The sequence below is a fragment of the Lissotriton vulgaris genome, chromosome 4_1 (genome assembly GCF_964263255.1).
Source record: "Lissotriton vulgaris chromosome 4_1, aLisVul1.2, whole genome shotgun sequence".
NCBI classification, from domain to species: Eukaryota; Metazoa; Chordata; class Amphibia; order Caudata; family Salamandridae; genus Lissotriton; species Lissotriton vulgaris.
In genome coordinates this window covers 1,258,441,029-1,258,468,443 of record NC_141691.1, presented here as the reverse complement: position 1 = coordinate 1,258,468,443, position 27,415 = coordinate 1,258,441,029, and the positions used below count along the sequence as shown (strand labels likewise).

At 42.7% G+C, this 27,415-nt stretch overlaps 1 protein-coding gene across 4 annotated transcripts in view; it reads right to left on the bottom strand.

Annotated features, from left to right (window-relative positions):
• The window catches only part of RIPOR2 (RHO family interacting cell polarization regulator 2), a 622,104-nt gene that overhangs the window by 124,117 nt on the left and 470,572 nt on the right, over positions 1–27,415 (bottom strand). For all 4 annotated transcript variants that reach the window (XM_086965454.1, XM_086965456.1, XM_086965457.1 and 1 more), the window contains 3 exons: positions 26,706–26,841; positions 8,068–8,229; positions 6,659–6,817 (listed from right to left, as the gene is read on the bottom strand). In XM_086965454.1, coding sequence (XP_086821580.1) covers positions 6,659–6,817; positions 8,068–8,229; positions 26,706–26,841 — 457 coding nt within the window. The remainder of the gene's footprint in view (positions 1–6,658; positions 6,818–8,067; positions 8,230–26,705; positions 26,842–27,415) is intronic.

Below are 27,415 nucleotides of genomic sequence, written 5' to 3'. Positions count from 1 at the left end.
GTTTTTAATGCTCCCATCCCTGAACCGAAACAACAGGCTCCTGTTCCATTTACTCATCTTTCTACAAAGGTAGCCTTCAGGTAAGTTAGAAGGCCTATCACTAGATACCAAGAGGGTTAAGTACCTTATAGTGGCCGGTTTTGTAAGATCTTTCTTTTCCCTCTCACATTTATAAAGATTGTACAGAGCCCTTTTTACTAGATTCTTGTGTGAGCAGTCTATTATGTGGGTAGATGTGAATAAATGCCCCTGCTCCACACTCACAAGACTTTTTTCCACTGCCCGAGCGATGGTATGTAGCTGGCCCGATCACATTTTAGACAATCCATAATTATGTCGCGGGTCAGTGACGCAGCTGGGTTCATCCATATTTTCAACCAAAACAGAGCAGGTCTAGATCTTATAAAATCCTCTGTGTACTTAAGGCTCAATTCTTGATGGCACAAAAAAGTTGGGGCAGAGATAACCCCCCCAAAATCTTCCTACAAAACCTATTTTCCGCCGTCTGTATATTGGAACAGTTCGTGTAACCCCATACCTCAGCGCCATAGGTTCCTGTTGGTAAACATTGAGTCTTATAAATTCGTAACATTGATATAATAACCTCGGCATTTTGGGGTTGGCGAAGTGAGGTAACGGAATTTATAGCTTTATTCAGTTTGTTTCTACCATGGGTGACATGCGGTTGCCATGAGCCAGAATCAGCGAACAACAGGCCTAAATATGGAAAAGTGCTTGTGCATTTTAAGACATTATTCGTTATTAAAATATGATTGATCTTATGTTTTTTGGGACAACAGCACATTATTAAAAGATTTGTTAAAATTAGTGCAGAGGCCAAGATCAGCCATATATGTAACAAAGCCTGAAATAAAAATTCGCAGAGCATTAGGTGTACGAGCCATAAGTACTGCGTCATCCGCATAAAGGAGAGCGGGAAGTGGTCTACCATTGACTTGCGGGACATCAGATGTTAATTTACACACAGAATTACTTAGTTCATTTATGTACAAAATAAAAAGCAGGGGGGCCAGAACGCACCCTTGTCTGACCCCCCTGCCGATTAAAATGACACTGGAGACTTCACCAAGGGTGTTTATACGGACACGAGCTCTCAAATCACTATGCAAGTAAGCCAGGAAATAAACTAAGGATTCATCTAAACCATAATTTAACAAAACTGACCATAAACGGGACCGGTTAACAAAATCAAAGGCAGAACTTAAGTCCATGAAACCTAAATAAAGAGGGGATTTTTTTGCGATAGTACACTTTGCCATTAATAGATTTAAATTTAGGCATTGTTCCACAGTGCCCACATGGCTTCTAAAGCCTAGCTGGCATGGGTGTAGGATGGAGTTATCTTCCACCCAAACTCTGATCCTGTTAAAAAGGACTCTGCCTAAGATCTTCAAAGTGTTATTGATTAAAGATATCGGACGATAACAGGCAGGGTACGATCTATTTCCTTTTTTGAAAATAGGCACAATGGTACTATTTGACCAAGTTGCTGGGGGTGGGGTATGAGATAAGTGATTAAAGATGTTACACAATAATGGCGCCCAGAAGTCTGGTTCCGATTTAATTTGGTCGATGGATAGACCGTCAGGCCCAGGAGCTTTGTTCCCCGCGCTTTCTGAGATGGCATCTTCTACCTCCATTAGGGTGATGTTCAATGAGGTTAATGGAGGGACAATGCCAGTGGGGTTAAGGGGGGCCTCATAAATTTTCGAGAAGTGCTCCACCCACACATCCCCTGGTATATTACAATTTATGGGTGTGATATTAGTTCCTAATGATCTTAAACTCTTAACTTCGCTCCAGAACCCAGAGACATCCCTCAGTGACGCAAAGCGCACAAGAGAGTCCCAATGCTCTCTTAGTAACTCCTCTGTTCTTATTTTGAGTGCGTATTTATAACTAGCCCTCAATCTCCTCACAGCAGACTGATCTCGTGGGTCCGCTGTGAGGGCAGCCCTTAGTTCCCGATTGGCTTTAGAGCATAAGGAATTAAACCACCGTGGTTGTATGTAATTGGTTGTTCGGGCTGGTTTAGAGATCTCCATTTTTATAGCCTTACAAAGGTCCGTAAAGGCCTCAATAATGACATGTTCAGGACTGTCGGTGGATAGACAGGCTGACACTAATTGGGGGTGCTTTTGAATGGTGCGAGTTAAAACTCCCTTATTATCAACCCCCCTCCAAACCACCCTGAGTTTGTCTGAGGAAGATACTAAATTTTGTGCCCCAATTTCTCTCTTGTTTCCCAGTTTTTTGATGGATTTAAGGCTGATTAAAATAGGGTAGTGGTCACTATAGGGAACGTTAACCACCTTGGCCTTTAAGAGGAGATCTCCTAAGAGAGAGGATAAAAATACATAATCTATTGTGGTTGAGCACCCTCGCCCTACATAAGTGGCCTCAGGGTCCTCAGTCCCTTTAATATTTGCCTTTTCCATAGCGTTAACTAGATCACGAGGGGCTAAATGGTCAAGCAGTTCCACTCCTCTTTTACAGCTAGGGGTTTTTGGATAAATATGGGCATTAAAGTCACCCCCTATACAGATACCATCAAAATTGCCATATTTGTAACCCTCCACGATTTCATCAATAAAATCAAATAATCCTACAAAATTGGGATTGGGGTGAGTTGTGAAGTCATTGTTATAAAAATTGATTATACATAACTTGATCCTACTGATGTATATCAGCGCCTGAAAGCTCTTGTCATTAACAGGTAATATTTCGGTTTTGACTCCTGCCGTGATCTTAGCCCAAATGGATAGTCCCCCACTGGGGTGGCCCATGGTCGGGACGAGTGCAATCTGATTATGGCAGCTGTACCCTTCCTGAAGTAGGGGGCTAGTGCACCACGTCTCCTGGAACAACAGGACATCAAAATTAGTAACCCACTCTATCCACTCCTTAATCTGAGTTTTAGCATTAAGACCGGCGATGTTCCAGCTCAGTATGCTCAGATCGTCAGTGGGTGTTGCGGTATTGATGCCCTGGAGAGATGTTAAAAGTGTGATTGGTAATACTGGTATTCCTGGTTCATTGGGCACCACTATGGGAAGGCAAGTCGGCATTTCAGCTATGGAATCAATTATGTGTGGTTGGTCATTGTGTGTTATATCCGGGGGGGAATGATGGTGGTGGTCATTCAAAACTGCTCAACTCCGTTAAAGCACTAAATCTGTTAAACAGGGGAAAAGGTGATGTGGCTTGATTAAATGATCTCTGGGGGGGCCTATAGAAATAGCCTAATGGGAGTAGAGTTATGATGGTTGATGGGCCAGGAAAGGTGTTATTGTTGTTAAGAATGTATTTGGCTGTCCCAGGGTGGCGAAAATTAATCACAATACAGTCGCCGTTAATGTTCTTAAGTAAAGGGCCAACCCAACTTACTCGGCGAGCTGACAAGATTTCATTTGAAATGTCATGGCCTACCCCTTTATGTTTACACAGCCAGTCTATACATTTATTATTTAACTGGACCCAAGACTCCCCTTGGCCTTCTTTACCCACATCAGTGCTAAGGGTTTTCCCCCTCCGGTGCTGATATTTCAGGATCCCCATTGTTCATGACAAGGTCAACTCGTCATAAGCACAGGGCAGGTAAAACCCATGACGAGTTGGCCTTGTCATGAGCATGGAAGGGGTTAAGCGGTGGAACACCTGCTAGAACTAAGACATATGGACATGCATCTGGTGGTAAATGCAGGGTGGGTCCCTGAGATTTTACAGGCCTTGTTCTCACAGCAAGCCCCTTATCAGGGGCAGAGGTGTTTAAAGCCCCTGATTTGGGGACAGCAGGAGTAGGGACATCCTTTAATGGTCCGCTGGCCAAACAGTAGTGCTGGTAGAACTGGAATGTCCAGCTGCCATGTCCGGGGTGTGCTGAGGTTTCGTGGCAGTTGGGGTTTTCCCTGCAGTATTACTCTTGGGGGCAGCAATAGGTACAGGTGTGCTACTACTGGGAGTCTTGGGCCCTTTACCAATGTTTACCTTACAAACAGACTCTATGTCTTTCACTAGACGATCTCCCCTCAGTAGGTCAAGGCTAATCTGTCCCTTCCTTTTTACATCTTCCTTTTTTACAAGATTTTCCAGCCTGTCTAAACGTTTAAAAATAGTATTAAATTGCTTGATCATTTGACTTTCCATTTGTTTAAAAATAGTATCTCCAATAGACTCAATAAGATTCCCATTAGTCTTTGGTTGGCTGATACTGTCAAGTAATAACTCAGTCTGTGTGCAGACAGAGGTATGGCCATCATTTACAGGAGTTGCTGGGGGTGCAACAAGAACCACGTCATCAAGTGGTATTGGCTCGTTCGTGTCAGCGCCACCCTCCGATAGTTCTTTATTCCGTTTGGACCACATACTCTGGGGAGTTGGCTGGCTCTTGTTGCGAGGGGGTTGCTTCCTCTTGTTTCCAGTTGGTTTAGTGGCACCTCTTTTTCTTTTCTCCCCTCCAGGTTTGTTACTTGGGGTCAGAGGGACAGCTAAGTCTGGTAGGGATTCCGTAATGATAATAGAGTTGCTCCCACCTGACAGTGGTTCCAAAGAGCTAGCTCGTAGTGATGAATTTGTGACTATAACCACAGGTGAAAGCTGGAGGGCGTTATTAGGGTTTGCCAAAGGTGAATCAGGGAGTGTACTTGCAAGACCCATAGACATCCTCCTCTCAGTGTTCGCAATTTCGGTAGTGACCATGTTGAAAGCATTTTCAACATGCTTTCCAGGGAGAGTTGGGATACTGAGGGTCTTTCAGATGCTTGTGCCACATTATTGATACTTCTTTTCACCATTGTAGTAGTTAATAGGTCAGACTCACTTATTACAGCAGCTTAGGGGGGTGGCCCAGCCCAGCCTCTTCTTGCCTCTGAGGGCTTCGCTCGGCGTCCCGCAAGGCGAGGTTGATGCAGAACTTATGCACCTCCTGGCGCGGTCGTTTGTTGGTCAGTGCGCTGGTGGATGCGCTAGTGCTTCTGGGGGTTGGAGTCCCCTAGCCCGCTCTCCACTCTGCGGCCGCGCTCCGGTGCTGGAAGAGGAGCGAGGCGGAGGGAGGCAGGCGGGAAGCAGGCGAGCGGCTGGTGAGTGCTCCGCGAGTGTAGGCAGCTCTCTCCCCTCAAGGCAGCAGGTAACTTTGGCCGATCCCCCCCTGTTAATTCAACCCAACTATGCTCTCTGCTCCCCAGTGCCCTTTTACCATCCTTGCAGGTGACCTGGCTGAAAAAGATTTTTAAATGTATTTTGAGGCTTTGCATGAACGTATATATCCATATGTAAACCCTATAGTTCAAACCAAGACATACAACAACTATTTGTTAAAAGGAAGGGTACCATTTTGCAGTTAATCAATTGTTATTTGAATGGCTTGTAAAATATGCATTTTATGGCCAAAACATGTTCCACGACCACAGATCCATTCTTAAGGGATAGTTCGCATGTGCAAGGGAAGTTTCGTGGAGTAGGCATCCAGCCTGTTATTTTTCATCAATATAAAAGTGGTGCTATATACAATTAAAGAAGACTACCCTGAACACTCTGTTGGACTTTCTGAACTTGAACAAGGGTTTACAAGTAATTGAATACACAACAATGTTGTGGCCCTAAAGAAGGCAAGTCTGATCGTGAATAATGTTTTGGCCAGAAAATGTACACATCATGAGGATAGTATAGAACAATGGATTAATCGCAAAACGGTTTCCTTCTCCTTTCTTGTTGTCTTATATAAATTGATGATTATCCTTCGACCAGACTGGAATGAACGGAGGACGGACCACGCCGTCGTCAGAGTGTGGTTGCCTATTTGTAGTATGGTAACAGTTACTTTTTGCTTAGCTTGTGGAGGAGAATGATTACATTTATTTAAAAGGGCCATCCAGTGTAGAAAAAAACAAACATTCTCTTTACCTATCATTGCATTGCTAATATTCACCAACTGTAGACCGTCTAAAAGGTTACTCTGTTTAATGAAGTCAGCTGGGGTTTTAAGAAGTACTGTGACACCGATCAATGGATGCTCTTTTTGTATTTATACATAGGAGCAAAAGATATGGCAAAGGCTGCATGATCTCAGTAACAGAGTGGGTAACATTAAGCAAGATAATTTCTCTGGTACACATGAGGTAACCTATCAGGCACAATGTGTCGAAGAAGCATTTAAATCTTGCACTTTTTATGGTCTCTGGAAGATTGATTCAGAGGGGCAACAGGTGTTGATACAGCACGGACATTGAGCAGTTCTTCATGGGTTGAGATGGGGTGCAAACCTCTTGCCTCACTAAGTGGGATTCATCTGTAAAATGACCATGCTTCTGCCAACCAGGTCTGAGATCCAGAAATTGATTTTAAAGGTCCGATTGCAGTTGGAGGAGACCTCAATATCCATTCAACACTACCCAACCGTTAGGCCCGCTCGTAATCATGCTGCAACCCTTGCTTTAAAGCAAACTTAAAAAAAATTGTTCTTTCAAATTTACCAACAATATTTTTCTTCATAAGGCGCCCTCTTCCTCAAAACATTCTCAAGTGGAAGATTACTCAAGGGTTTTATTTCATCTGATGTCAATTTGTTTTAAAGATTACTGTCAGCGAGCTAGCATTGCACTCACTGATTGGATGTCACTGAAAGAGCATAGTAACATACCTTCTTTTGCAAGCTGGATCAAATGGGCATGTAGGTCACTAACATTGTGACTGGCGAAGTAACTGTGATACTGAAACACCGTGACCATCTCTGAGGTAAGACTGGAGAACAAGGGCAGCTCCAAACGATCAAGAACAGAGATCAAGAGGGTTCGGAAGGCTAAACACAAGGTAGAAAGTACATATTAACTCTGGAGCAACTATGCATTACCACAGCAAAGCTACATGATGAATTCTTGGCCTGTGCAGTGTTAGGTATAATCTTTGCATTTGCGCATTAGACTTAGTTTCCCTGTAAAACATATTACTCTCTCATGAAAGTCCTATGATGCCATTTCTATACCCCGCTAAGCCCCTTCATTCCACAAGGAATAATGAGGCTGGTAGCTGCCTTAAGGTTCCACCAGGTAACGGTATCTAAGAGTGCCATAATGCAGCTGGAAACCCCAAATATGTCGCTCTACCTGGGGGAGAGAGGCAAGGCTTAACTACAGGCAAAAATGCAGTGTTATGTCCCGCCTACAGAAAGCTTTGACTAACAGTTTCCGAAAGATCTATTGTGTAAAAGACCAATACTTCCAATCCCCTTTGCTTTGGTACACTGCTCATCATTGGTTGGTTCTCTTGTCATTCTCATGTGCATGCTTCTTATTTGATGACTCTCTTTCATTCTCTTATGTTTGTTCCTTAGCTGGAGCACAGCATGGCTTCTTTACAAATCCTTTTGACTGGATGACTTGTATTTTTCAACTGCTTACATTCAACACTCCATGCAGAGCATATGCTTTGTTTCACTCCCGCCTTCTACCCTGTGTGCTGCTTCCCTTCCCGCCGTGCATTCTGTGTTACTCTCCCACACCTCTAGCTCATCTGCATGAATGGCAACTAATGAACATGAACACGCCATAATGCCAGGGCCAGATCTGGTGCTTTTTTTTGCCCATTCTGTCCATCAAATATTGTTATTTATTTTTTTGTTGACGCTGTACAGCATGGGCAACATGCATGTACAAAGCCAAAAAGTCTGTTAACATCTTTCAAAAGCAAGACTTAGTGGCTTTGCCAATGCCTGTTGAACGTGACGTACTTGAACCTTTCCAGTCATTGCTTTAGAAAAGGGCTGGAAATCCACATGTAACCATGGTATACTGGTATTGAGCAGGATCAGCCAAAATTCCCTTCCTTATCACTCAAACCATCCGCTCTAGTTACCAGTGTATGTTTTATCACCACAGCTGGTAACTGCATCTAACCAGTACTGACTGCGTAGAATATGTTACCACCATTGGGTACCGCATGTTGACGTCTCACAGTTGCCGGCTCGACGCTATATAAAGCTACATAAATAAATAAATATGTGAAGGACAGCTTATCTTTCTATGCGATAGATTAACAGCTGTTTTTCTGTACCGGTCTCTGCAAGTCCTGGGCACTCCTCGTTTACAGCTCTTGAAAAGCCGACATCCAGTTGCTTCATCATCTTTTCAGCAGAGGTGTGAAACAGGCTGGCAGGGCTTACACATTTCATCCAGAAGGACAGCAGGGTAGGCATTCTGTGAAAATCAGGGATAGCTGGGGACAATGAAAATAAACAGGAACCAGAACAGCATTAGTGGGTTTTGTGTGACTAGTTGCATTTGCAAGCAAATAACAACTACCGGTCTGTGATAATAACAGACCAGACAACATGCCTCATTGAGTTAATCCCTCACTGCTGACAATCTAGTGATTCACAAGAAACAAGTTCATTTCCTGGCAACGCCATATCAGTCTTCCACTCTTCCGAGGTTGGTAAAATGATCATTCCTAAATTGGGTAATATTAACACCTGTCATTTACAGCTCTTGAAATACGGAAGTGTGATGTGTATAAAACAAGCGGTTATTATATCATTACACAACATCAGTCATTTGCTACTCACTGTGCAAAGCATGCGTGGCACAATCACGAATACTGCACACACAGTCAGCATTTCATTTCATTAAACCTTTATATTTGTTCCATAAACTATAAAAAGGTATAGTAAAACATGTAATATTTCATTAAACATCGGATTAAAATGTATTCATTGCTAAAATAATGGTCATAAAATATAGCTACAACATAAAATTTGTTAAGAGACCTTATTTAATATAAAAAAATAATCAGGAATTCCCTGAGACCCCCTCACTTCAAAGCCTTCATCCTGATAGCCATATAGAGAGGACAAGTAGCCAGAAACAGATTAAACAATACAATTGTGCGTGTTGGTCCTACACAACCTTAGGGCTGTCTGGCGATCAGTAATACCCAGCCATCGGCATAGAGGGATGATCCAACAAGCACGTTGCTTGAAATATGAATTACAGAAAAACAACACTTGTTCAATATTCTAAATCACACTACAGGCCATTGGGCAAGACTTCGATAACATTTCTTCCAAAGGCAAGATCCCCATATGGAATTGAATATAAAGTGCATGTGCAACAAACTTAGTTAAAAGGTCCATGAAAGGCACATAGTAGAATTGCCATTTAAAACTCAAATAAAAATGAACTAAGCTAACCATGCTGGCTGTAGAGATCTTTTCTCCAAGCACATAATTCCAAAACATTTCCTTAAAACTTTCCTTTGCTACCCTAGTTAAAGCAGAAGGACTATTCCCGTAATCCTGTAACCCCAAATCAAAAAAGCCAAGTTTTTATATGCAATAATCATGGTATTGTGCTGATTGGCCCACTAGTAAAATTCTCTCACAATCCCTATATGGACGCAACTCCTAAATGGACCATAACCAAATCCAACGCAGAATAGATTTTAGGGAGGCAACATCCACAGTAGACCTAAGATTTAGGTCTAGTCTTACTGGTAACGTCGGGACACTAACAGAAAATCTCAACAATGATTTCACAAAGGTATTTTCAGCTTTTTCTAGAGAAGAGGGTTTAGAATGTCTCCACAATTCAGCCCAATATAAAACAGCCCCACACGCTTGACTCTTGTATATCTCAATTGGGGTGCGGGGGTATGGGAAAGGTAAATGCCCTATTCACAAACCTCAGGATACAGCCAGCCCTTTGTTTCAAGAAGAGCACACTCTTTTCTATCTTGGGTTTCCAGCTAAGGGTTTCACGTATCCTAACCCCCAAATAGTCAAATTCAATTACTCTGTCTTGAGTCTCTCCTTCAAACCAAACCTTGCCCTTTACTTTTCTCTTGTGGCTGTACACCATATATTTGGTTTTATCCATATTGACCTCTAGGCCATGCCTCTTGCAGAACACTTCAAACTTTCCCAGAAGTACTGACAACCCTCTTGAAGTTTTGGAAAGGAGCAAAGTATCATCTGCAAAGAAGAGACCTAGTAAATATTGTCACCTCTCCCATCCCATTCTCGGCGCATCATTTTTACAATTACACAGAAAAGGGATATAACCATTTATAAATAAAAGAAAAAGGGTAGGCGACAGGATACACCTTTGTCAGACTCCTCTTCTAATTGGAATAGCCTCAGTCATCTAACATTCTGGTCCCCATCTCACCCTTGCATAGTAATCGGAATACAGGGACAGCATACCCAATGGAAACCCTGTACCCCCCGTGAAACTACCCAAAGCTTGCGTCTTGGAACAAGCAAGTGCTGGATTAATTACATCAGTTATATTAACTGGAAAGATTATCAAGTGTTGACTATTTCTTAGCCGTGTCCATCTATAGTTAATACAGTGCTCTCAGGAGAGACAGCATAATAAAACAACTTTCAAATAGGCCTAAAAGATTGAAACATTACAACATATGCCAGCAGGATGCCTCAGTGAGTTAAACACCTACCGCTGAGATACACAATAATCAGAAGATCGTACATTTGTATTTCGGCAAGGTTGACTCTGCATTCCAACCTTCTGAGGTCCGTATATCAACCCCCCCCCCGTAACTCCTGTTATATAGAGTGCTCGAAAATAGTAGAAATATTTGGGAAAGAAAAAAGCTCCTAATTCCTACTTTTTTCAGAAATGAATATAAGAAACTGCGTTCTGGCAATTTTTATGTGTTTTAGTACAAATGATAAGTAAAAGGGCCTACAAGGGATTTTTTTCAACTAACGCAATCTTCTTGACTCAAAGAAATTAATTTATCAAGCCCTTATTAGTGGCTTCTCGTAAATCAATCAACAAAATTAATTATATTCATTCAAAACGAATATTAAAGACAAAGGAGATGCAAAAAATGCAAAAACTGGTGTATACTTTGAAAGTGCAAATATATATAGAAATTATACAAATGTACAAGCGATGGCATCCTATTCTGCAGATTCGTTAAATTCATGAAGGCATTTTCTAAAAGCATAGACCGATTACAGGAGGCAGAATTAATTAGACTTTACAAGCAAAATGAATGCATCACAATAATAAACCATACACCTTCCGTCTCTGCTAAACTTACATAAGCGCAATGCAAATGTCCGAAAAGCCCTAGTGAAGCAGTTACTTGAGGGTTACAAGAAGTTATGTGTGTGTGTGTGTGTGTGTATATATATAAAATATAATATATCACAAAAACTTTACAAATCTAGTAAAAAGCGGCACTCTCTTGCAGCGTTTAGTGCAATTTGAGCCAAAGTTTGTGTGTCTGGCATCAACACATTCCAGCTGTATAACACCCTTGCAAAGTTTTTGGGGAAAAGGAGCTGGAGTGGTCGTGCCATTAGGGGCACCTCTGGTGATCAGGCAGTGCACCAGCAACCACCATTGTTCTTTGGTATGTGTGTGTGTGTGTATATATATATATATGTATGTGTGTACATTTTGCTTGGCTATATTAACAAATGTGTGAGTAAATTGTGTATTCTAAGGCGAATATGTGTGTAGTGTCATAATGCAAAATAATGTTTGAAGAAAAACGGTTGACTTTCCAAAATATATGTAAAGGGGATTTTTGAGTAATACATCATGTGCATAGACTTATTACTAATATGATTTTTTTTGTCAAGGGCACAGCAGCGGTTGCTGGCATGCATTACCTACTTAAAGCCATTCCAAATTGACAAAGCCTTTTTTACATTACTGCTGGCAACTGTCCTGATGCACTGTGGTGATTTCTGCTGGTACTCCTTGACATGTTGTTTCCAAATGTAATGTCGGCTGATGTCACTATTACTATTGGTAGCTCCCGATGATTTTCGATTAACATCAGTAGCTCCTAGTACACAAAAGGTTGGAAACCCCCGATTTATTGATTGATCATCTAATTCTCAACAACAAACATCGTCATATTGCTTAATACAACTCACAAACTAACTCCCGTCTGCACTGGAATTTTTAAAAAACTTGGGAAAGAACAAAGCTGCAAATATGTACCAATGGTGGAACACAAGTCATATAAGCATGTAAAATGTAAGAAAAACAAAGTACTACCCTGTGACCAAAATAGGAGTTACCATAAAGTTTATTTAAAAACACCACCTACTTTTTTAAGTAATGCCAGGCCATATGAAAAAAGCATGCGCAGTATCTGAATCTAAAATTTAGTATATCATTTATGACAGATGTTACGTTATGTTATGGGAACTTATAACGCACATAGCTGCTCCAGCTAAGGGGCGTCCTGGCGCTTGACAAGGTAAACAACACAACACAACTAAGAGCGCAGCAGACTAAAAAAGAGCCATCAAGCTAAGGAAATAGAAAGGTCTTAATGGCCCTACGAAATGAGAGAAGATCATCGCGCGCACGGATCTTTAGAGGAAGGGAGTTCCACAGGACCGCAGCCCTCACTCGAAAGTGCCTTTAATGCAGCGTTATTAAACTGCCTTCAACACTTGCGATGCCACAAGAACTAAACTGTGTCATTTGGTATACCCACTGCATTTCCTAGAGTGTCAGGTTAACAAATTAAATCCAACAGCTTCTTTTCTTATTATCAGATTAATAGTATATTACAACAAACAGCCGCTTTATCAGCCCTTTCCTGATAAAACTGTTAAAAAATTAAATCAAACAAGAGCTTTTCTATTAATTTCTGATGTTGAAGACTGTAGGGTTTGAGGATAATTGCGCTTCAAGGTATAGAATATTTTACATCAAGATAAGGGGTAGTCTTGTGAGGACGTTTTTGCTTCCTCTGTTGAATTTCTGAGAGAAATATCTCCCTGAACAACAGTAAGAACGAACATTAAGTTGGCTTTATATTGCCCATGGGTATACCAACATACAAAATGAGGAATAATGGAACAAACACTCCACAAATAGAAACACACATGAAACCCAAAGTAACCCACCTACAGCAATCCACGTTCAAGCAGCACAACAGACATACCGATAGCCGTTCAAGGGTACAGACATTTTTCTGCACAGGGACATAAATATGTATGTACAGTTGTGCAGGTAAGGGAAAAGACAAAACAGTTCATGTATGTGACTATCCCCTTACATCAATGAGATGTTCCAATCAGCAAACGTCTTCCTAAATGCACTAAAGAAAACCAAACACCTTACCATTTTTTAAAACAGTTGCAAATGCAACAATGATATCTTAAATAACCTTTGAAAATACTATCTTGGATAGTTGATTCCAGTCCTATCTTGCCCCACTCAAAGGTAGTTTCTACACTACAGAACAACTTATATTCACAAGTAGAAAAATTCACTACATCTCTCCTCTTCCAAGTGAACCATACTGGCTCCTAATCAGACTCACCTAACCTGGCAAAACTGCTGACTACCTCAGGATGACAATGGTGCCTCAGCAATAAAGACACAGTAGCTCAAAATGATAAATTTCAAAACGTCTTTATTGCTGAAACAGACTTTCATAGGTGCTGCAAGCAACTAATGGAACGATCTTTCCAACCAGCTAAGACTCCATCTGAGGCTCAGGAATCACACTGTTTTCAGTCTCTCAGAACTAATTCCGATTTTTTCCTCAAGTGTTTGGTCTCCTCTCATTTTCTTTCCTTCTGCTCAATTCACACCCGTCCTAAATATATTTTCTCTTGCATGCAGCAGTTTCACAATGTTCCAGTTGTAACCCACTACTACTCTGTAATTGTTTTTAGGTGCATTTGAACTTTAGAAAAATGTTCAAAGAATGTAGATGGACATGCATACGGACATGCATACGAACACACATATTTGTGGGCCCAGAAACAAACAGGCACAGATGTACACACACACAAACCCATGCACAAGCTGCATAGATGAAGATACTTATTGTTATGGATGGATAGATGTGTGTAGGATGATGAATGTGTTATACACACACCCTCACGGACATAGACTTCCAGAGATACCTGCAGATATCTGGTTACTATACTATCAATCAAGCCTGGAATAAAGTACAAACATAATGGTATGTTATGTAAGGGTCCTTTATAAAATGCATTCCGCATCTTGGTAGTAACTATTGTACACATAGCGAGATATAGGAAGCATTGATTTTCAAAGGGCACCTAAACACCAGACGTCGTGTGTAAGCCGCAGGTCCCCGCTGACCATAGGGCTGTATCTGATTTGTAGAGTAGAAGCATTTTCCATGGAATTTTTGGGCACCATTTTTGGTGGACCGATTTGGAAGCCAAGCATACTGACTGAACAGCAAACCACACAGTGAAGAGGGAGGACAAGAAAAATTATAGTATTGGACGTGCACTCAGTAGTTCTTCCAAGTCCTTCACAATCATCTGTTCTTTTCTGTGGATCTTTGTATGCATTAAAAGGGGGTGCGCCACCCACTGAGGCATTCAAGTTTGGCTGGTGAACAAGTGGTTATGTCATGACTTGCCCTTTCATTTCTCTCCCTGTTCAGTAATAGACGCTTTACTACCAGTCACGACGGTTATTTTATTTTCCGAAGTCAATTTTACAACCCTGATGATTCGGCGTCTTTATTTTCGAGGAGGCTTTGCTGGTGTTGAATTTTGGAAGTTTTCAACTTGCAGTCTCCGGCATCGAAGAAACATCCAGATCAACTTGAGGTCGAGAACGAGGTCAACTTAAGTTCAGCGTTGGTTTTATTCCCCACTGTTATTATAGCTACAGCACGCTCAAGGTGTCAGTTTAAGGATGCATTTTCAAATGCACCAGCGCCATCTTCTTCCTAATTAAATCGCTTCAGCAGACTCACCCATATTGAAAGGGAATGCTCAATCTCAAGGTCAGAAACATTTTCAGGCTGGGCTGCCTCTTTGGACACATCTACAGATGATATCTGTCTTCTTGACACCAAGGTGCATGTTGTCTAATATTTCTAATTGCATCTTTTGATACCCTTGGGCAGGAGATACAAAACAGCCCTACATCTGGTATCATTGTGAACCAGTGGCAGGCAAAAAAAATATATGTTCTGCTAGTCTACCCACACGAAATGTAAAAGGTTGCTATACAGAAGCCAAACCTAAATGTATACATCTAAAATTAAGTAGAGCTTAAAGCAGAGGTCTTCAAACGTTTTTAGGTTGAGCCCCGCCAGCTGATTTTTTTTAGATGTTGGCCCCCCCCACCAACTGCCAGAAATGTCTGGAATCTGGTACACTACACAATCGACCGCCATCCTCCTATCCCAGGCCATATTTGGCAAATAACTGATTGAATCTGCTACATCCACAGCCACTTAGAAACATTAGCTCAAAACTTTACTGATTGAAGCTTAACAATGAGCATTGTACATCTCAGTAGAAAAAACTAATTACAATGTCGTTCAGCACATTAATCCTTGCACATAATGTTCATATTGTTTGATTTCTGAAATCATTTCTATATATTTTATTAAAAAGGAGAAAAAGTGAGATCATTGGTTCCTTGCTATATAGATCACCATGGAGTACACCGGTTTTATGGTTCAGGAAGTTCCAAACTTTCCCTTTCTGGAGGTTTAGGTGCCTTATTATTGTATGCTGTTCGGTATTCTGCAGCTTTTTCTACAAATTGATGCTTTTATCTAGCCTGCTTACCCTGATTCCTCAATCTTTCCACACGTGTTCTGCTGCTGTGCCTGGGCTACTAAAAACTCTGCTGCCGCTGCTCACCCTGAGCCTGGTCTGTTGATGTTAAGTTTGGGTTATGCTAGCTTGCTCTCCGTGGCCTTTCTGCCCTACATTTCTGTAAAGAGGAACTGGACTACAATGGACAACATAGTCAAGACTATCTCACTGAGCTCCAATGCTGACTGGGCGTATTTTTCTAAATAACTGAAAATGCATGCTCCTAACCCTGCCTGTTACCACTGTCCAGGCGCTCCAGCTTACCCTATCTTTTTAGCTGAGTACACCTTTATGCTTGTTAGGAAATCTCAGACTCACACGCCCCTAACATTATTGAAAACCTATGCCTCCAAATGCACATTCCTCAGGAAGAACAAATAATACAGCAGTGCTACCAGGTATTTTTGTACTCTCTTTAGCTTTATCTAAAAACAGAAGTGCTGTTGAACAAACAAGGCTTATCACCCTTCCCATTGCAAGAAGACTAACTTTGTAAGTGAACCTCAACCTAGATTATCACAAAAAAGGCAATGTCTTATCTCATGGAACAAAGCAAGATACCACTACTTGAATGTCTTAAATGTATCGCTAGTGGAGCTCCTTACTGACCAGCCTTTCTTAATTACTACCACGGATAATGCACGTTGAAGTAAAGATTTCACTCCACTCCTGACTGAATCTACATACATCCAAGTGCTCAACGCCTGTGACCAACTAGTAGTGGACCTGCTCTAACCCAGAAGGCCTGGCTATTCGCCTCAGGCTACTCCATTTCCAATCCTTACTTTGCTACCTTCATATAATGTCTTCTGCTGCTTCCAACGGGACCATGAAGGGCAGTTACTACGAGGGCTACAATCAGTTTTTGCCCTGTCAGACCGCCAGCTGTACTACCTGCATCTGGAGTACAAACATCCAGCAGACATAGGTGATTTGGTGATTGAAAGGTTGTACACAATTTTAAGTACCTCATTGAAAAGATGGGTTGACAGTCACCATTGCCCTCTGCTAAAATGACTTGGGTGTGCATGTTACTCAGCTGTTGGGTATACCTCTTAGATCTGCTTGGAGGGCAAAAGCCAGAACACCAGAACTTTGGCCCCAGTGACAATAAAGGAAGAGAAATAACGTCTTTGCTACTCAACTAAACGGCTATCATTTTATCAACCTCAGAAACATGTATGGCTGAGTGGACCTACAGGGAATCGTACGTGACCATGGGATCAAAGACATTTCTGAAATAAAGAATGGATCTGGCACAGCAGTCAGAAAAATCCACAGAAGTACATTTTCATCATGTACCTGTGCTGGACAGCTGCACCTTTTCAGTCATAGTTCTGAAAACAGACTGTGGATAATTAGCAAAAGAATACCAAACTTCAGTGATATAGTATTTAAGGGCTAGTACTCATTTCAGTGATGAGATGGCTTCTGTGAGGATGCTAGGGTGAAAAAGACCAAAATCTCAGGGAGACTCAGGGTGTTTAGTGATATTGAGATATATTGGGCCTGTGACCACAAGGAGCATCCAAGGGTGTAGGGCAGAGGTTACAAATCTAGTGAGCACCTAAGTGTTTTCATCCACTGGGCTCTGATCTGTATTTACAGATTTATATATCTCAGCCATTTGATCGGGAGAGGTGAGGCACAGAATAACTCATTTTACTTTTTACTTAAATAGAAAATAGGCAGGCTCTCGGTGTGTATGCACATGTGCAGTTTTTGTGCGGAATTGCTGTCATGTCTTAACACAAGGGCAGCCAATGTGCCCTGCAAGCAGAGGCACAACTAGGGCCAAATTTCTGGGGGGGGGGGGGGAGGCTACGAAAACACTTTGGGGGGAGGGGGGCTGATTATTCCATCAACAGACAGAGTGGAGATGCAGGGGCTCTAAGAAGACCGCAGTAAAATGTTTTTCTTTAAATTACATGAGTATGACACGTCGCAAATGTACTTGCGACATGGGCTGGTGAAATTTTACGGTGGAGCGTGCGCCCCCTCCAGATGATGCCCCCCCCCCGGGAAGCACACCCCAAAGATTGAAGAACTCTGCCCTAAATGAACATGATAGTCAAATAATCAAATGCCATCAAATATCATTAAAGAAATACGCCTTCTTAAGGTAGCATCAAACTTCAAACAATGAAGGTTTATTAGTTAATCATAAAATTACAGTTGGCAGCAGTATATTTAGGTCAAAAAAGTTCAGAGGGGGAGGGGGGGCTGATTATTCAATCAACAGGCAGAGTGGCGATGCAGGGGTCTAAGAAGCTGTGAAAAAAAGAACAAAGGCGTAATTAAGAAGCAAATGGTCTTTAAAAGACCACTGAAGTACTCGGCGTGGCTGTCTGTGTTCCCGGGATGCTGCCTCATCCCGGGCTGCCACACAGGAGGGGTGGGAGGGTGGGCTGAAGCCCTTTGACCTTAATGGACGTTGTGCGACTGCCTGCACTTCAGTGTCTGAGAGGCAGGTGTGGATCAGACCCCATCACAATGTCAGAGTCCTGAGAGAGCTGAAGACCGCAGGACAATGCTTTTCTTTAAAATCCCGGAGTATGGCACGTCGCAAATGTACCTGCGACATGGGACGGTGAGATTTGAAAGTGGAGCGCGCGCGCCCCCCTCCAGATGATGGCGCGCCGCCCAGATTGAAGAACTCTGGCTTAAAGAGTAATGCCAAATAATACCATGTCCTGTCTAATGCCCCGATTGTGACCTGCACAAATCATAATTTCCATGTGGAATAAGATCAGCATGATTGCGGACTAGGTGCGGGTACACTGGTCCTGATTTTACCAGCTGGAACAGACAACTGGTAAACCTACTACATGAAGGGGCTGTACTGCAGCCGACGCCGGTTCCTGGCCACTGCCAAGGTTCTAACGAAGCATGTTGGGAGCAAGTAAGGCTCTCCACATGAACATCAAGGTCCTCTTCTTCCCGTTCCAAGTGCCGTTTTGAGACTAAAAGCTAAAAAACAAGATTATGCACTGCATGTGAAACTTTAGTAAGATTCAATCTCCAAAAACTACCATTGGGACAGTATTTTAAGAAAGCCTGTTACTTAATGCTGTGTTTCTGATATTTTTACAACTTTGAACCACAGCAACACAAAAAGATGATGGATGTAATGCTGAACATTGTCAAACATTCACCCCAGTCACAGATCTGGGTAAAATTCATTATTTGTTTGCTCACCACATCAACCCTGTTTGGACCCAGCCTTTGAATTACTACTGTTGTGACCTATTGGAGGTATACAAGAGATTCATATCATATATGATGGGATATCATACCATATCATAAAATATAATATCATATCGCATCATCACACCTCTCAGAGACAGCAAGATGTTTCTGTTTTACAGTCTGATTCACAGCAGCATTACTGAACAATCCTATGTTCCCGACTTGGAGACCATGATTATTATTTTAGTACATTATAGACACAACTGATACACTTCAAACAACGTTGCCATGGAGGTAGCTTTTTCTTGGTCATAAAGGCCCTCCATATTCTAGACTTTAGTAAGCCACTAAGAGATTTCCAACCCATGATGCTTTAATATTCCATTTGCGTTAAAATCAAGCACTTTCAAAGCAATTAACAAGCAGTGACGGTTAGACTGCTCCAGGGACAATGCGTTTGTTTGGTGAGTATTTCATTTTGGATTTGTTGAACAACTGACTGCTGACAGACAAGGCTGCCAGTGTCCTTTGAGTGCTGCTCAGTGCGTGTCAGGGGCATGGCAGAAAGCCCTTGCTTCCCGCCAGTGAAACGATAGATAGCACATCAGTTTGCCTGAACCATCCAGCCAACATTAAAGATTAGCTGTTGAGCTCATCATACACAATAACTTTCAAAGATCTAAAACTAATCCTCGCCAATCTTGTTTTCTTTGTATTTGAAATCTTTGTAATCGGTTTTACTGTCACAGAAATGTATACTTGGAAGTGCCTTCTTCAGAACCCTGCCTCAACTTGTTGCAATAGGCCTATCTGTTGAATGAATGCGGTCAACCACAGTCTTAGTATCTCAAGAAGTATTTCTACACGTCTCGTACTCCTCGCCTACGCAAAAAGGATATGAATTCTGTACTTGTTTTGTGCTGTAGTTCTAGTTTAAAAAGGAACTCACAGTAAGAAAGTACACTTACTGTGGACATTCTTCAGGAAACAGATGAGTAAAATAAGACTGATGTTTCTGCTGAGGGATATTTTATTATCCTATTAACGAACATGGACTTCTCTAGTAGGGAAGGCTGGTCCATAATGTAAGCATATATAATTAAGTGCAATAACCATATTATAGCAACTAATTCTTTTATTTGATCTTTATAAACCATAAATAATCTTCAAGGATAGAAATTGAGATAATGGCAAAATACTTTAGTATAATCTAATAAATTCATGCATTCACAGTGATAAAATGTGCGTTGTTTCCAGACCGAGTTTTTCCATCTACGCTTTGAAGAGAAAAAATTTATGGAGAAGGAAAGGTAAGGCAAGAGATGCATATCACTGTAAAATGTAATATAAACACAGTATCATAAATGTGTTGATAAGATGTACAATAGAAAACAATAAAAGAACACGCCATATACCTGTCAAAGTTGATGTAGCACTACTTTTATCGGTTAGATAAGATGGAAATGGTTACTAGTCTTATGCTCTCTTTAGCTGTCAATACAGACCCGATTCCACCACAATGCTTTTCTGTTAAGTAACTCTGGGGGTGTCATATGTTTTTATGGACAATCAGCTTTCCCCCAAAACATGCGACTCCATAAGCAGGTCTCTAGATACGGCCCAGACATTTTCTTGAGTGTCCGGAGGGCTCACCATGATTTATGTTGAATAGACTGTTACATATACAGCCGCAGGCAGGCTACCAAATTGTGCTATAAACCAAGATCCAGAAGCTCATTTCCAGAAAAGCACCAGTTACCCGCATTTGATAATTGCGCGTGCTGCAAGGTGACAGAAGCTCTTCACTCATTTGATTGTAGCTGTTGGCATGATATATTTACAAGCTGATCCTAAATGTGAATTCTTTCATTCTACTTCCCTCTGAAAAATCTTGGATTTTTTAAATTTATGTAATATATCACTTTGAGGCACACGCAAGTGATATCTTTTGTTTGCCAATACTTGGATTGGGTTTAGGGGAGTTGGGTTTATCTTCCCCTCTAAGAGCACCGCAGCTGAAAAAACTGAATTTTGGGATTGTGTGTGGTCTTTCTGTGAGTGCCTTCATCCTATCAAATCACCTGAATCAGTTAATAGAGTTCTCAAGTTTATGGCTTTACTGATTTTGCTGTAGAGGACCTTTTGCATGCAGCTACCATGTCAACTTTCTTCGAAGTTAATTCGCAATAGCAGCAGTTCCGACTGATCTACCGTCACTTGCCTCTTCTGACTTTGCAAGTTCCTGAGCTTAACTTGTCTCGAATTGTTAATGGGGTCTGAGAATCTGACTTATAGTAGCTGTGCTATGAGTCTTTCCTTACTGGGAATTTGTTCACTATGACACCCAGAGTTCTATGTGCAACTATTTGTATAGGTCTCCTAAACTTCAATAATATGGGGTTCCATTACTTTGAATAGGTTCCTCCTTAGAAAAAGTTTAGTTAAGGAGACTGTTGTAAAAGAATAATTGCTGCGCCACAACGTTTGCTTAAAAAACCTGCAGTCGCTGCTATCGAAAGTCAGGGTGCCGAATACTAAGACTGCATACTCTTCATTCCATCTCATGCCTCTTTATTCCACCAGCAGACACTCCTTGTTTCTTTATCCCACACTTGCAGGTTCCTCCTATCTCCTTTTGTCACATTTGTGTCCGTCTTTGTCCTCCCCCTCCTTTTTTCCTTGTGTTTCTTTTCACTCTCTAGTTTTGATACAAAGCATGACAGGTAAAATAAATTCCGGACCCCACCTGCAAGCACCGGCTCAAATTACCTGGTGATTGCTGCTGAACTGCATTATTTTGGTTGGCTTACTCTACTTATCAATAGATGTCAGGTCTACTAGAATCATGAGGCAAGACATCACCAAATTATGCAATAAAGTTAGGTCAGTTAGCCATCATGGAAATCGATAATTATCTATCTGTGAAATTAAGTGATGAAAGGCAATGCGGTCAGCAAAGTAAAAAGCATTATTATTACATTGCATTATATGTATTATGTTTTAACACGCTTAGATATTTAAGCAAACTAGTTTCTAATGTTCAGGATACACATGATAAATGTGCAGCATAAACTATGCCAATAAAACAAGGCTGAAACATTCTTGCGAGGAGGAAGAGGATGGTGTGAGGGGACCCAGCGCCCGGAGAGAAGTGTGAAGGGAAGGAACCGCGGGTGAGTGCGGGGCTCTCTGGTGGTGAGGGAGGTGGAGAGCAATGGAGGGGCGAGTGGCTCTCAGGGTGCGGGGGCAATGATGGGCGAATGCAGACAGAAAGGTGTGTGGGGGCTCTGAAAGGGTAAGAGGTTGGAGCCGTACTGCTCCGGGTCTGCAGAGCCGAACTATATGAAATGCATTGAACAGTTCTTTGAGGAGTTGCTCAGTGCGGGTACGCGAGGCATCTTGGGGGTGTTTCTTGGGAGTTTGTGTTCTGCGGAGGCTGCCTGAGGGGGTCTCCAGCCTCCTGGTGTCACGTTTTGCCGCTTCAGCTCCTCCTCGTCCAGCAGCGAGTTACAAGCACCATTGATGCTTCCTGATTCTGTGGAGACTGCATTGGACCTGAGTCCTGTGATGCAGAGCGGCTCACTGTGTACATGAGTGACAGGTTGTGGCCGTCATCAGGGACCAGTGTCTGTTCTCCAGCCTGGCCTCACCAGGGCGGATTAGCTACACGACAGCAGGCACCCCTCTCCCCGACCAGAGCTGCCCCCAGGCGCCGCCTGCTGCTGCTGCCACTGCCAGCGCCCTGCGCTGTACGTATTCGGTCCAGAGTCTAAGTTGACCTCAGCCCTCTCCAGCTTCCACCCCATGCAGTGTGGTGCGCGAAGGACCCCCTCAAGGATGCTTGTGCTCCAGTGGACGTGATGGCTTCTTGTGTGCACTAACTCGGCCAGGTCTTGTGCAGCGGCCGATCCTTCCGGCGAGCCCTCTGAGGCCCCTTCGTGTCTTGCTCAGGCTAGAGTGAAGGGCGACCACGTGCTACCCCCCCCGCTAGCCTCCCCCTCGGTCACACAGGAGGGGCTTTGTTGTTGTGGAGGAAGGTGGGCCACACGTTCAAAGTCTAATGCAGTTACATTATTGAAAGCAAGGGCTTGCCTGCGCACGTTGACTCCGACCATAATTTTTGCAACAAGTAATTGAAAAAATAATACCCAATATCCATGCAATTACTAGCCGTGTGATGTGTAAGCCTGCGTAGGTAACATGCATAATTAATGTCAAAGGCCTGGCTGAGCTTGCTCTCCTGCCCCCTGGCTGTGCTTGCTCTCCTGCCCACTGGCTGTGCTTTCTCTCCTGCCCCTTGCTGTGCTTGCTCTCCTGCCCCCTGGGTGTGCTTGCTCCCCTGCCCCCTGGGTGTGCTTGCTCTCCTGCCCCCTCGCTGTGAGCGTTTTTTCTGGCCTCTGTTCCCTGTGTGTGTAGCTCTGTGTGTGTGTATGTGTGGCTGTGTGTGTGTGCGGCTCTGTGTGTGTGTGTGGCTCTCTGTGTGTGTGTGTGGCTCTGGCTGTGTGTGTGTGTGTGTGTGTGTGGCTCTGTGTGACTCTGTGTGTGTGGGCGGGCTCTGTGTGTGTATGTGGGGGGGCTCTGTTTGTGTGTGTGTGGGGGGCTGTGTGGGGGGAGCTCCTTGTGTGTTGGTGTAGGGGGACTGTGTGTGTGGGGGGGGCTGTGTGTGTACGTGTGTGTGGGGGGGCTCTGTGTGTGGGGGGGTCTCTCTGTGTGTGGGGCTATCTGTGTGTGTGCGTGGGGGGGCTCTGTGTGTGGGTGTGTGGGGGGGCTCTCTGTGTGTGTGTGTGTGGCTCTCTGTGTGTGCGTGTTTTCTTCTTGCTTCTGTTCCCTGGCTGTGCTCATGTTTGTTGCCTCTGTTCCCTGGCTGTGCTTGTGTTTGTTGCCTCTGTTCCCTGGCTGTGCTCCTGTTTTCTTCTCGCCTCTGTTCCCTGGCTGTGCTCGTGTTTGTTGCCTCTGTTCCCTAGCTGTGCTTGTGTTTGTTGCCTCTGTTCCCTAGCTGTGCTCGTGTTTTTTTCTTGCCTCTGTTCCCTGGCTGTGCTTGTGTTTGTTGCCTCTGTTCCCTGGCTGTGTTCGTGTTTGTTGCCTCTGTTCCCTGGCTGTGCTCGTGTTTGTTGCCTCTGTTCCCTGGCTGTGCTCGTCTTTTCTTGCCTCTGTTCCCTGGCCAGGCCCGGACTGGCCGTTGAGGGCACCGGGAAATTCCCCGGTGGGCCGCATGGTTGGGGGCCGGTTTTGGGCCCCTGGGGCCGTTTTTGTTACAGGGCCGTTATGCTGCAAAAACGGCCCTGTAACAAAAACGGCCGAAAACCGGCCCTGTCGCAGAGCGCGGTCGCACCTCTCCCCCCTCCCCTCTCCTCCCAGAGGGGGAGAGGGGGGCCGGCCGAGCACTTTGCCAGGGCCGGTTCTGGTTCCCAGTCCGGCCCTGTCCCTGGCTGTGAACATTTTTTATTCTTGCCTCTGTTCCCTGGCTGTGCGCGTCTTTTCTTCTTGCCTCTGTTCCCTGGCTGTGCGCGTGTTTTCTTCATGCCTCTGTTCCCTGGCTGTGCTCGTGTTTTCTTCTTGTCTCTGTTCCCTGGGGCGTTACCTGGGCAGAGATGGGCGTGTGGCTGACCTAGACTGAGGGATGTCTGTGTGTGTGTGAGTGTGTGTGTGGCTCTGTACTACTCTCTTATGCTCACCTGTTGTCATTGTAAATGCCAATACCATTTATTTATGTTTAGAAAACAAAGAAAAAATGCAATTTGCAATGCCAATAGCTCTAACTTTAAAAAAGCAGAGGCCATTGCATTGTAAATGCTTGTTTAATCTCTCCAAGCTATGTTTGATTCAGAACCTCACTGGAGTTCAGATTGGCATTCATTTTGTACACTGCATGAGGTTGTTGGAATCGCCCATTTTCAACGTCCTGATAAGAAACCATTTCTTAGATTCCACACAATTGTATAATTTACTAACTGTTCATTGAGTGTATCACTGAGAGGCACGTTAATGACACTTGAAGAAATCAGACATAACACCAATGAAAAACAGGATACCTAAAATCTGCTTTAGAACATCATCATGTAAATATAATCATATTGGCTTGTGAAACAAAAGCGTTAGATCACCAAGAAAAACAACATGGCACACATTTTTTATTTATTTCGTATTTTCTTCTTGTTTTAACATATTACCATGTGGTTTTCTACTGGCATTATACTTTAATTACAACATGAATATTTCTCGCCTGTATTAACTTTATGAAAAATGGCAAACATCTCTGGCTGTAGGTTTATTGTCAAAATATAAATTCAAAACTTAGTTCTATTGATTCACGTTGAAATCTAGTTAAATTAAAATTATATTTGGATCATTTAATAATAATTTAAAAAAAGTTGTGAGGTACATTTCAAAAGATGAAAATTGCATAAATTGGTAAACTAACACAAAGGGAAAACACATGAAAAGCAGAGGTAGCAAGTAGGTGTTGACGACGCTCCCTAGGAGCAATTTTGATTGACCATTGCATAGCAATAATAAAAATGATGCATAAAAACTTTACAAGAGATGCAGTGGCGTTTCATTTTTTTTTACAAGTAGAAAAACATTGCTTGGCTTTAAAAGCAGTCCATAGAAACCTTTCTGGATAATGATTATGCACCCTGGGATCAATATTGATCAGCCAAAGGATTTATAGTAGAGATCATTCTGAGATTTAGTTCAGTACACCATACGTGTGTTGCCAATTCAAGTACGAAATTGAGTCCGGCAACAGGCTCTTAGGGTTTTCGCCCCACAAGCGGATTGCAGGGAGACTTGCGCTGAAACTAGAGTCACAGCTCCCATTATGGGAAGGGTCAGCAAAATACACTGCTTCAGCTCCAAAGAGCCTTGGTCAAAATCAAACAAAGTCACTTTCTGGCATCTTCTTAGCTACCAGTGTAAGGAATTGTACCAGTAGGTAGTTCAGCCATGGGTCCACAAGGGCAAAACAGGCCAACATGGCCTGTCTTCGAGTGCGAGTCATTCTTTAGTTGGAATATTCTTTTAGCAGCTGCCTCCGTTCAGCCAGAAGCTCTTTGCAGGTGCAAAGCAGGTGCAGCAGAACTTCTGTGCTCGCGCCGCATAAGCGGCAGGTCGTCTTTGCAGAGTCTCTTTGCCAGTGTAGAAAGTGCTGGGAGCACGGTAACAGCATCAAATGATATTTCAGGAACTGTTACTTAATGGTTCTTGAATAGTTTAGCTGAAATATGTTTGAGGTGCCAGTGTGCAAGTAGTGCTCAGTGTCATCCAGCAGTGGGTCTTTTTTTGCTAATGCATTTTTTTCTTCACCAGCGACAAGGTCTTTATTGATTTCCACACTAGAGTGGAAACTCACAAGGTAACTCTAACTTATGTGTGCAGGTATTTGAATTTTAACTGTTGAAATCTTCACTGAAATCCGACACTATACTACACTAAAAGTTAATCACATGGCAGTTGCAGTAAGTAATTAGTTGCATACATTTCCATACACACATTATAGCACATCAACAACACATTATTTTATACATTAGCTTCTTTTCTGCACTAAGCTGGTAGCAGAAGACCCTATGTTTTTCAACATTTACATGCCAGTGGCGCTAAATTTACCAAACCATCCACCCCACTAAAACAGCATTGCAATGATGGAAGTGCGGATAAACAAAGAGCAGATACATTCCTCCATTACAACTGCAAATATCCTATAATGTTTCTCAAGCTTAAATTAGTTGATGCACCACATGTAATGATGTTGAGATTGAATCCAAATATTTGACATTTCAAGTACATAAACACCACAGAAGGGCAAGTGCAAGTACATTATAGTGACCATTAGGAAAATGTGTGAAGTCTACTCTGGTATATCATCAGGTCTGAGACATCTCCGTTAGTCTTGCACCCTTACCTTCAGTGAGTGAGCTAAGATTTCCCAAATGCTCTGTGCTGATCTCTGCAAGTTTTTGCAACACTAGACATTGCTTGGCAAGTTTATCCAGGTAATCCCTCAGAACGAAGAGTGTTTTGCTAGACTGCACGATTTGCTGTGAAAAGAAAAGGGAGGTTGGTTGCCTGGTTCACAGCTACAATATTTTCAAAACTATACATAGCAGAAAGTCACACATTCATAGAGATATCATGACTTGTAATGACTTTCGAAGTAAGGCAGATACAAAACGTCTTTTTATATGCATGTCATGTTGTCTGGCAATCACTTGTTGACTGTATTTCTGCCCTTGACCCTGTACAGCACTCTGCTGCCTTTAGAGATTTTGTGATGTCTAAATACTACATACATACATTTTTGTGGTGAAGCAATTCTGACGGCTTTCTTCAGTTTTATAAAGCGTGAAGTTAGCCGAAAGGCATTAGAAAGATCTAAACGATCACCATATTACATTACACAATGTCAGATTACTATTTTTTAATTTAGCCACGTGGAGATTAAATGATTTGCAGGAAGCACAGGTTGTTGAATCATCTCCAGAACTTGAACATGGTTTCCCAGCGTCCAAGTTGGAACATTTTGAAACCAGAGTATCATAGAGGATTGTTTATTGCTGCATCGAGTTCAGGTACATAGGGTGTACAATTTTCTAAGACTTCAGGTAGCACGGG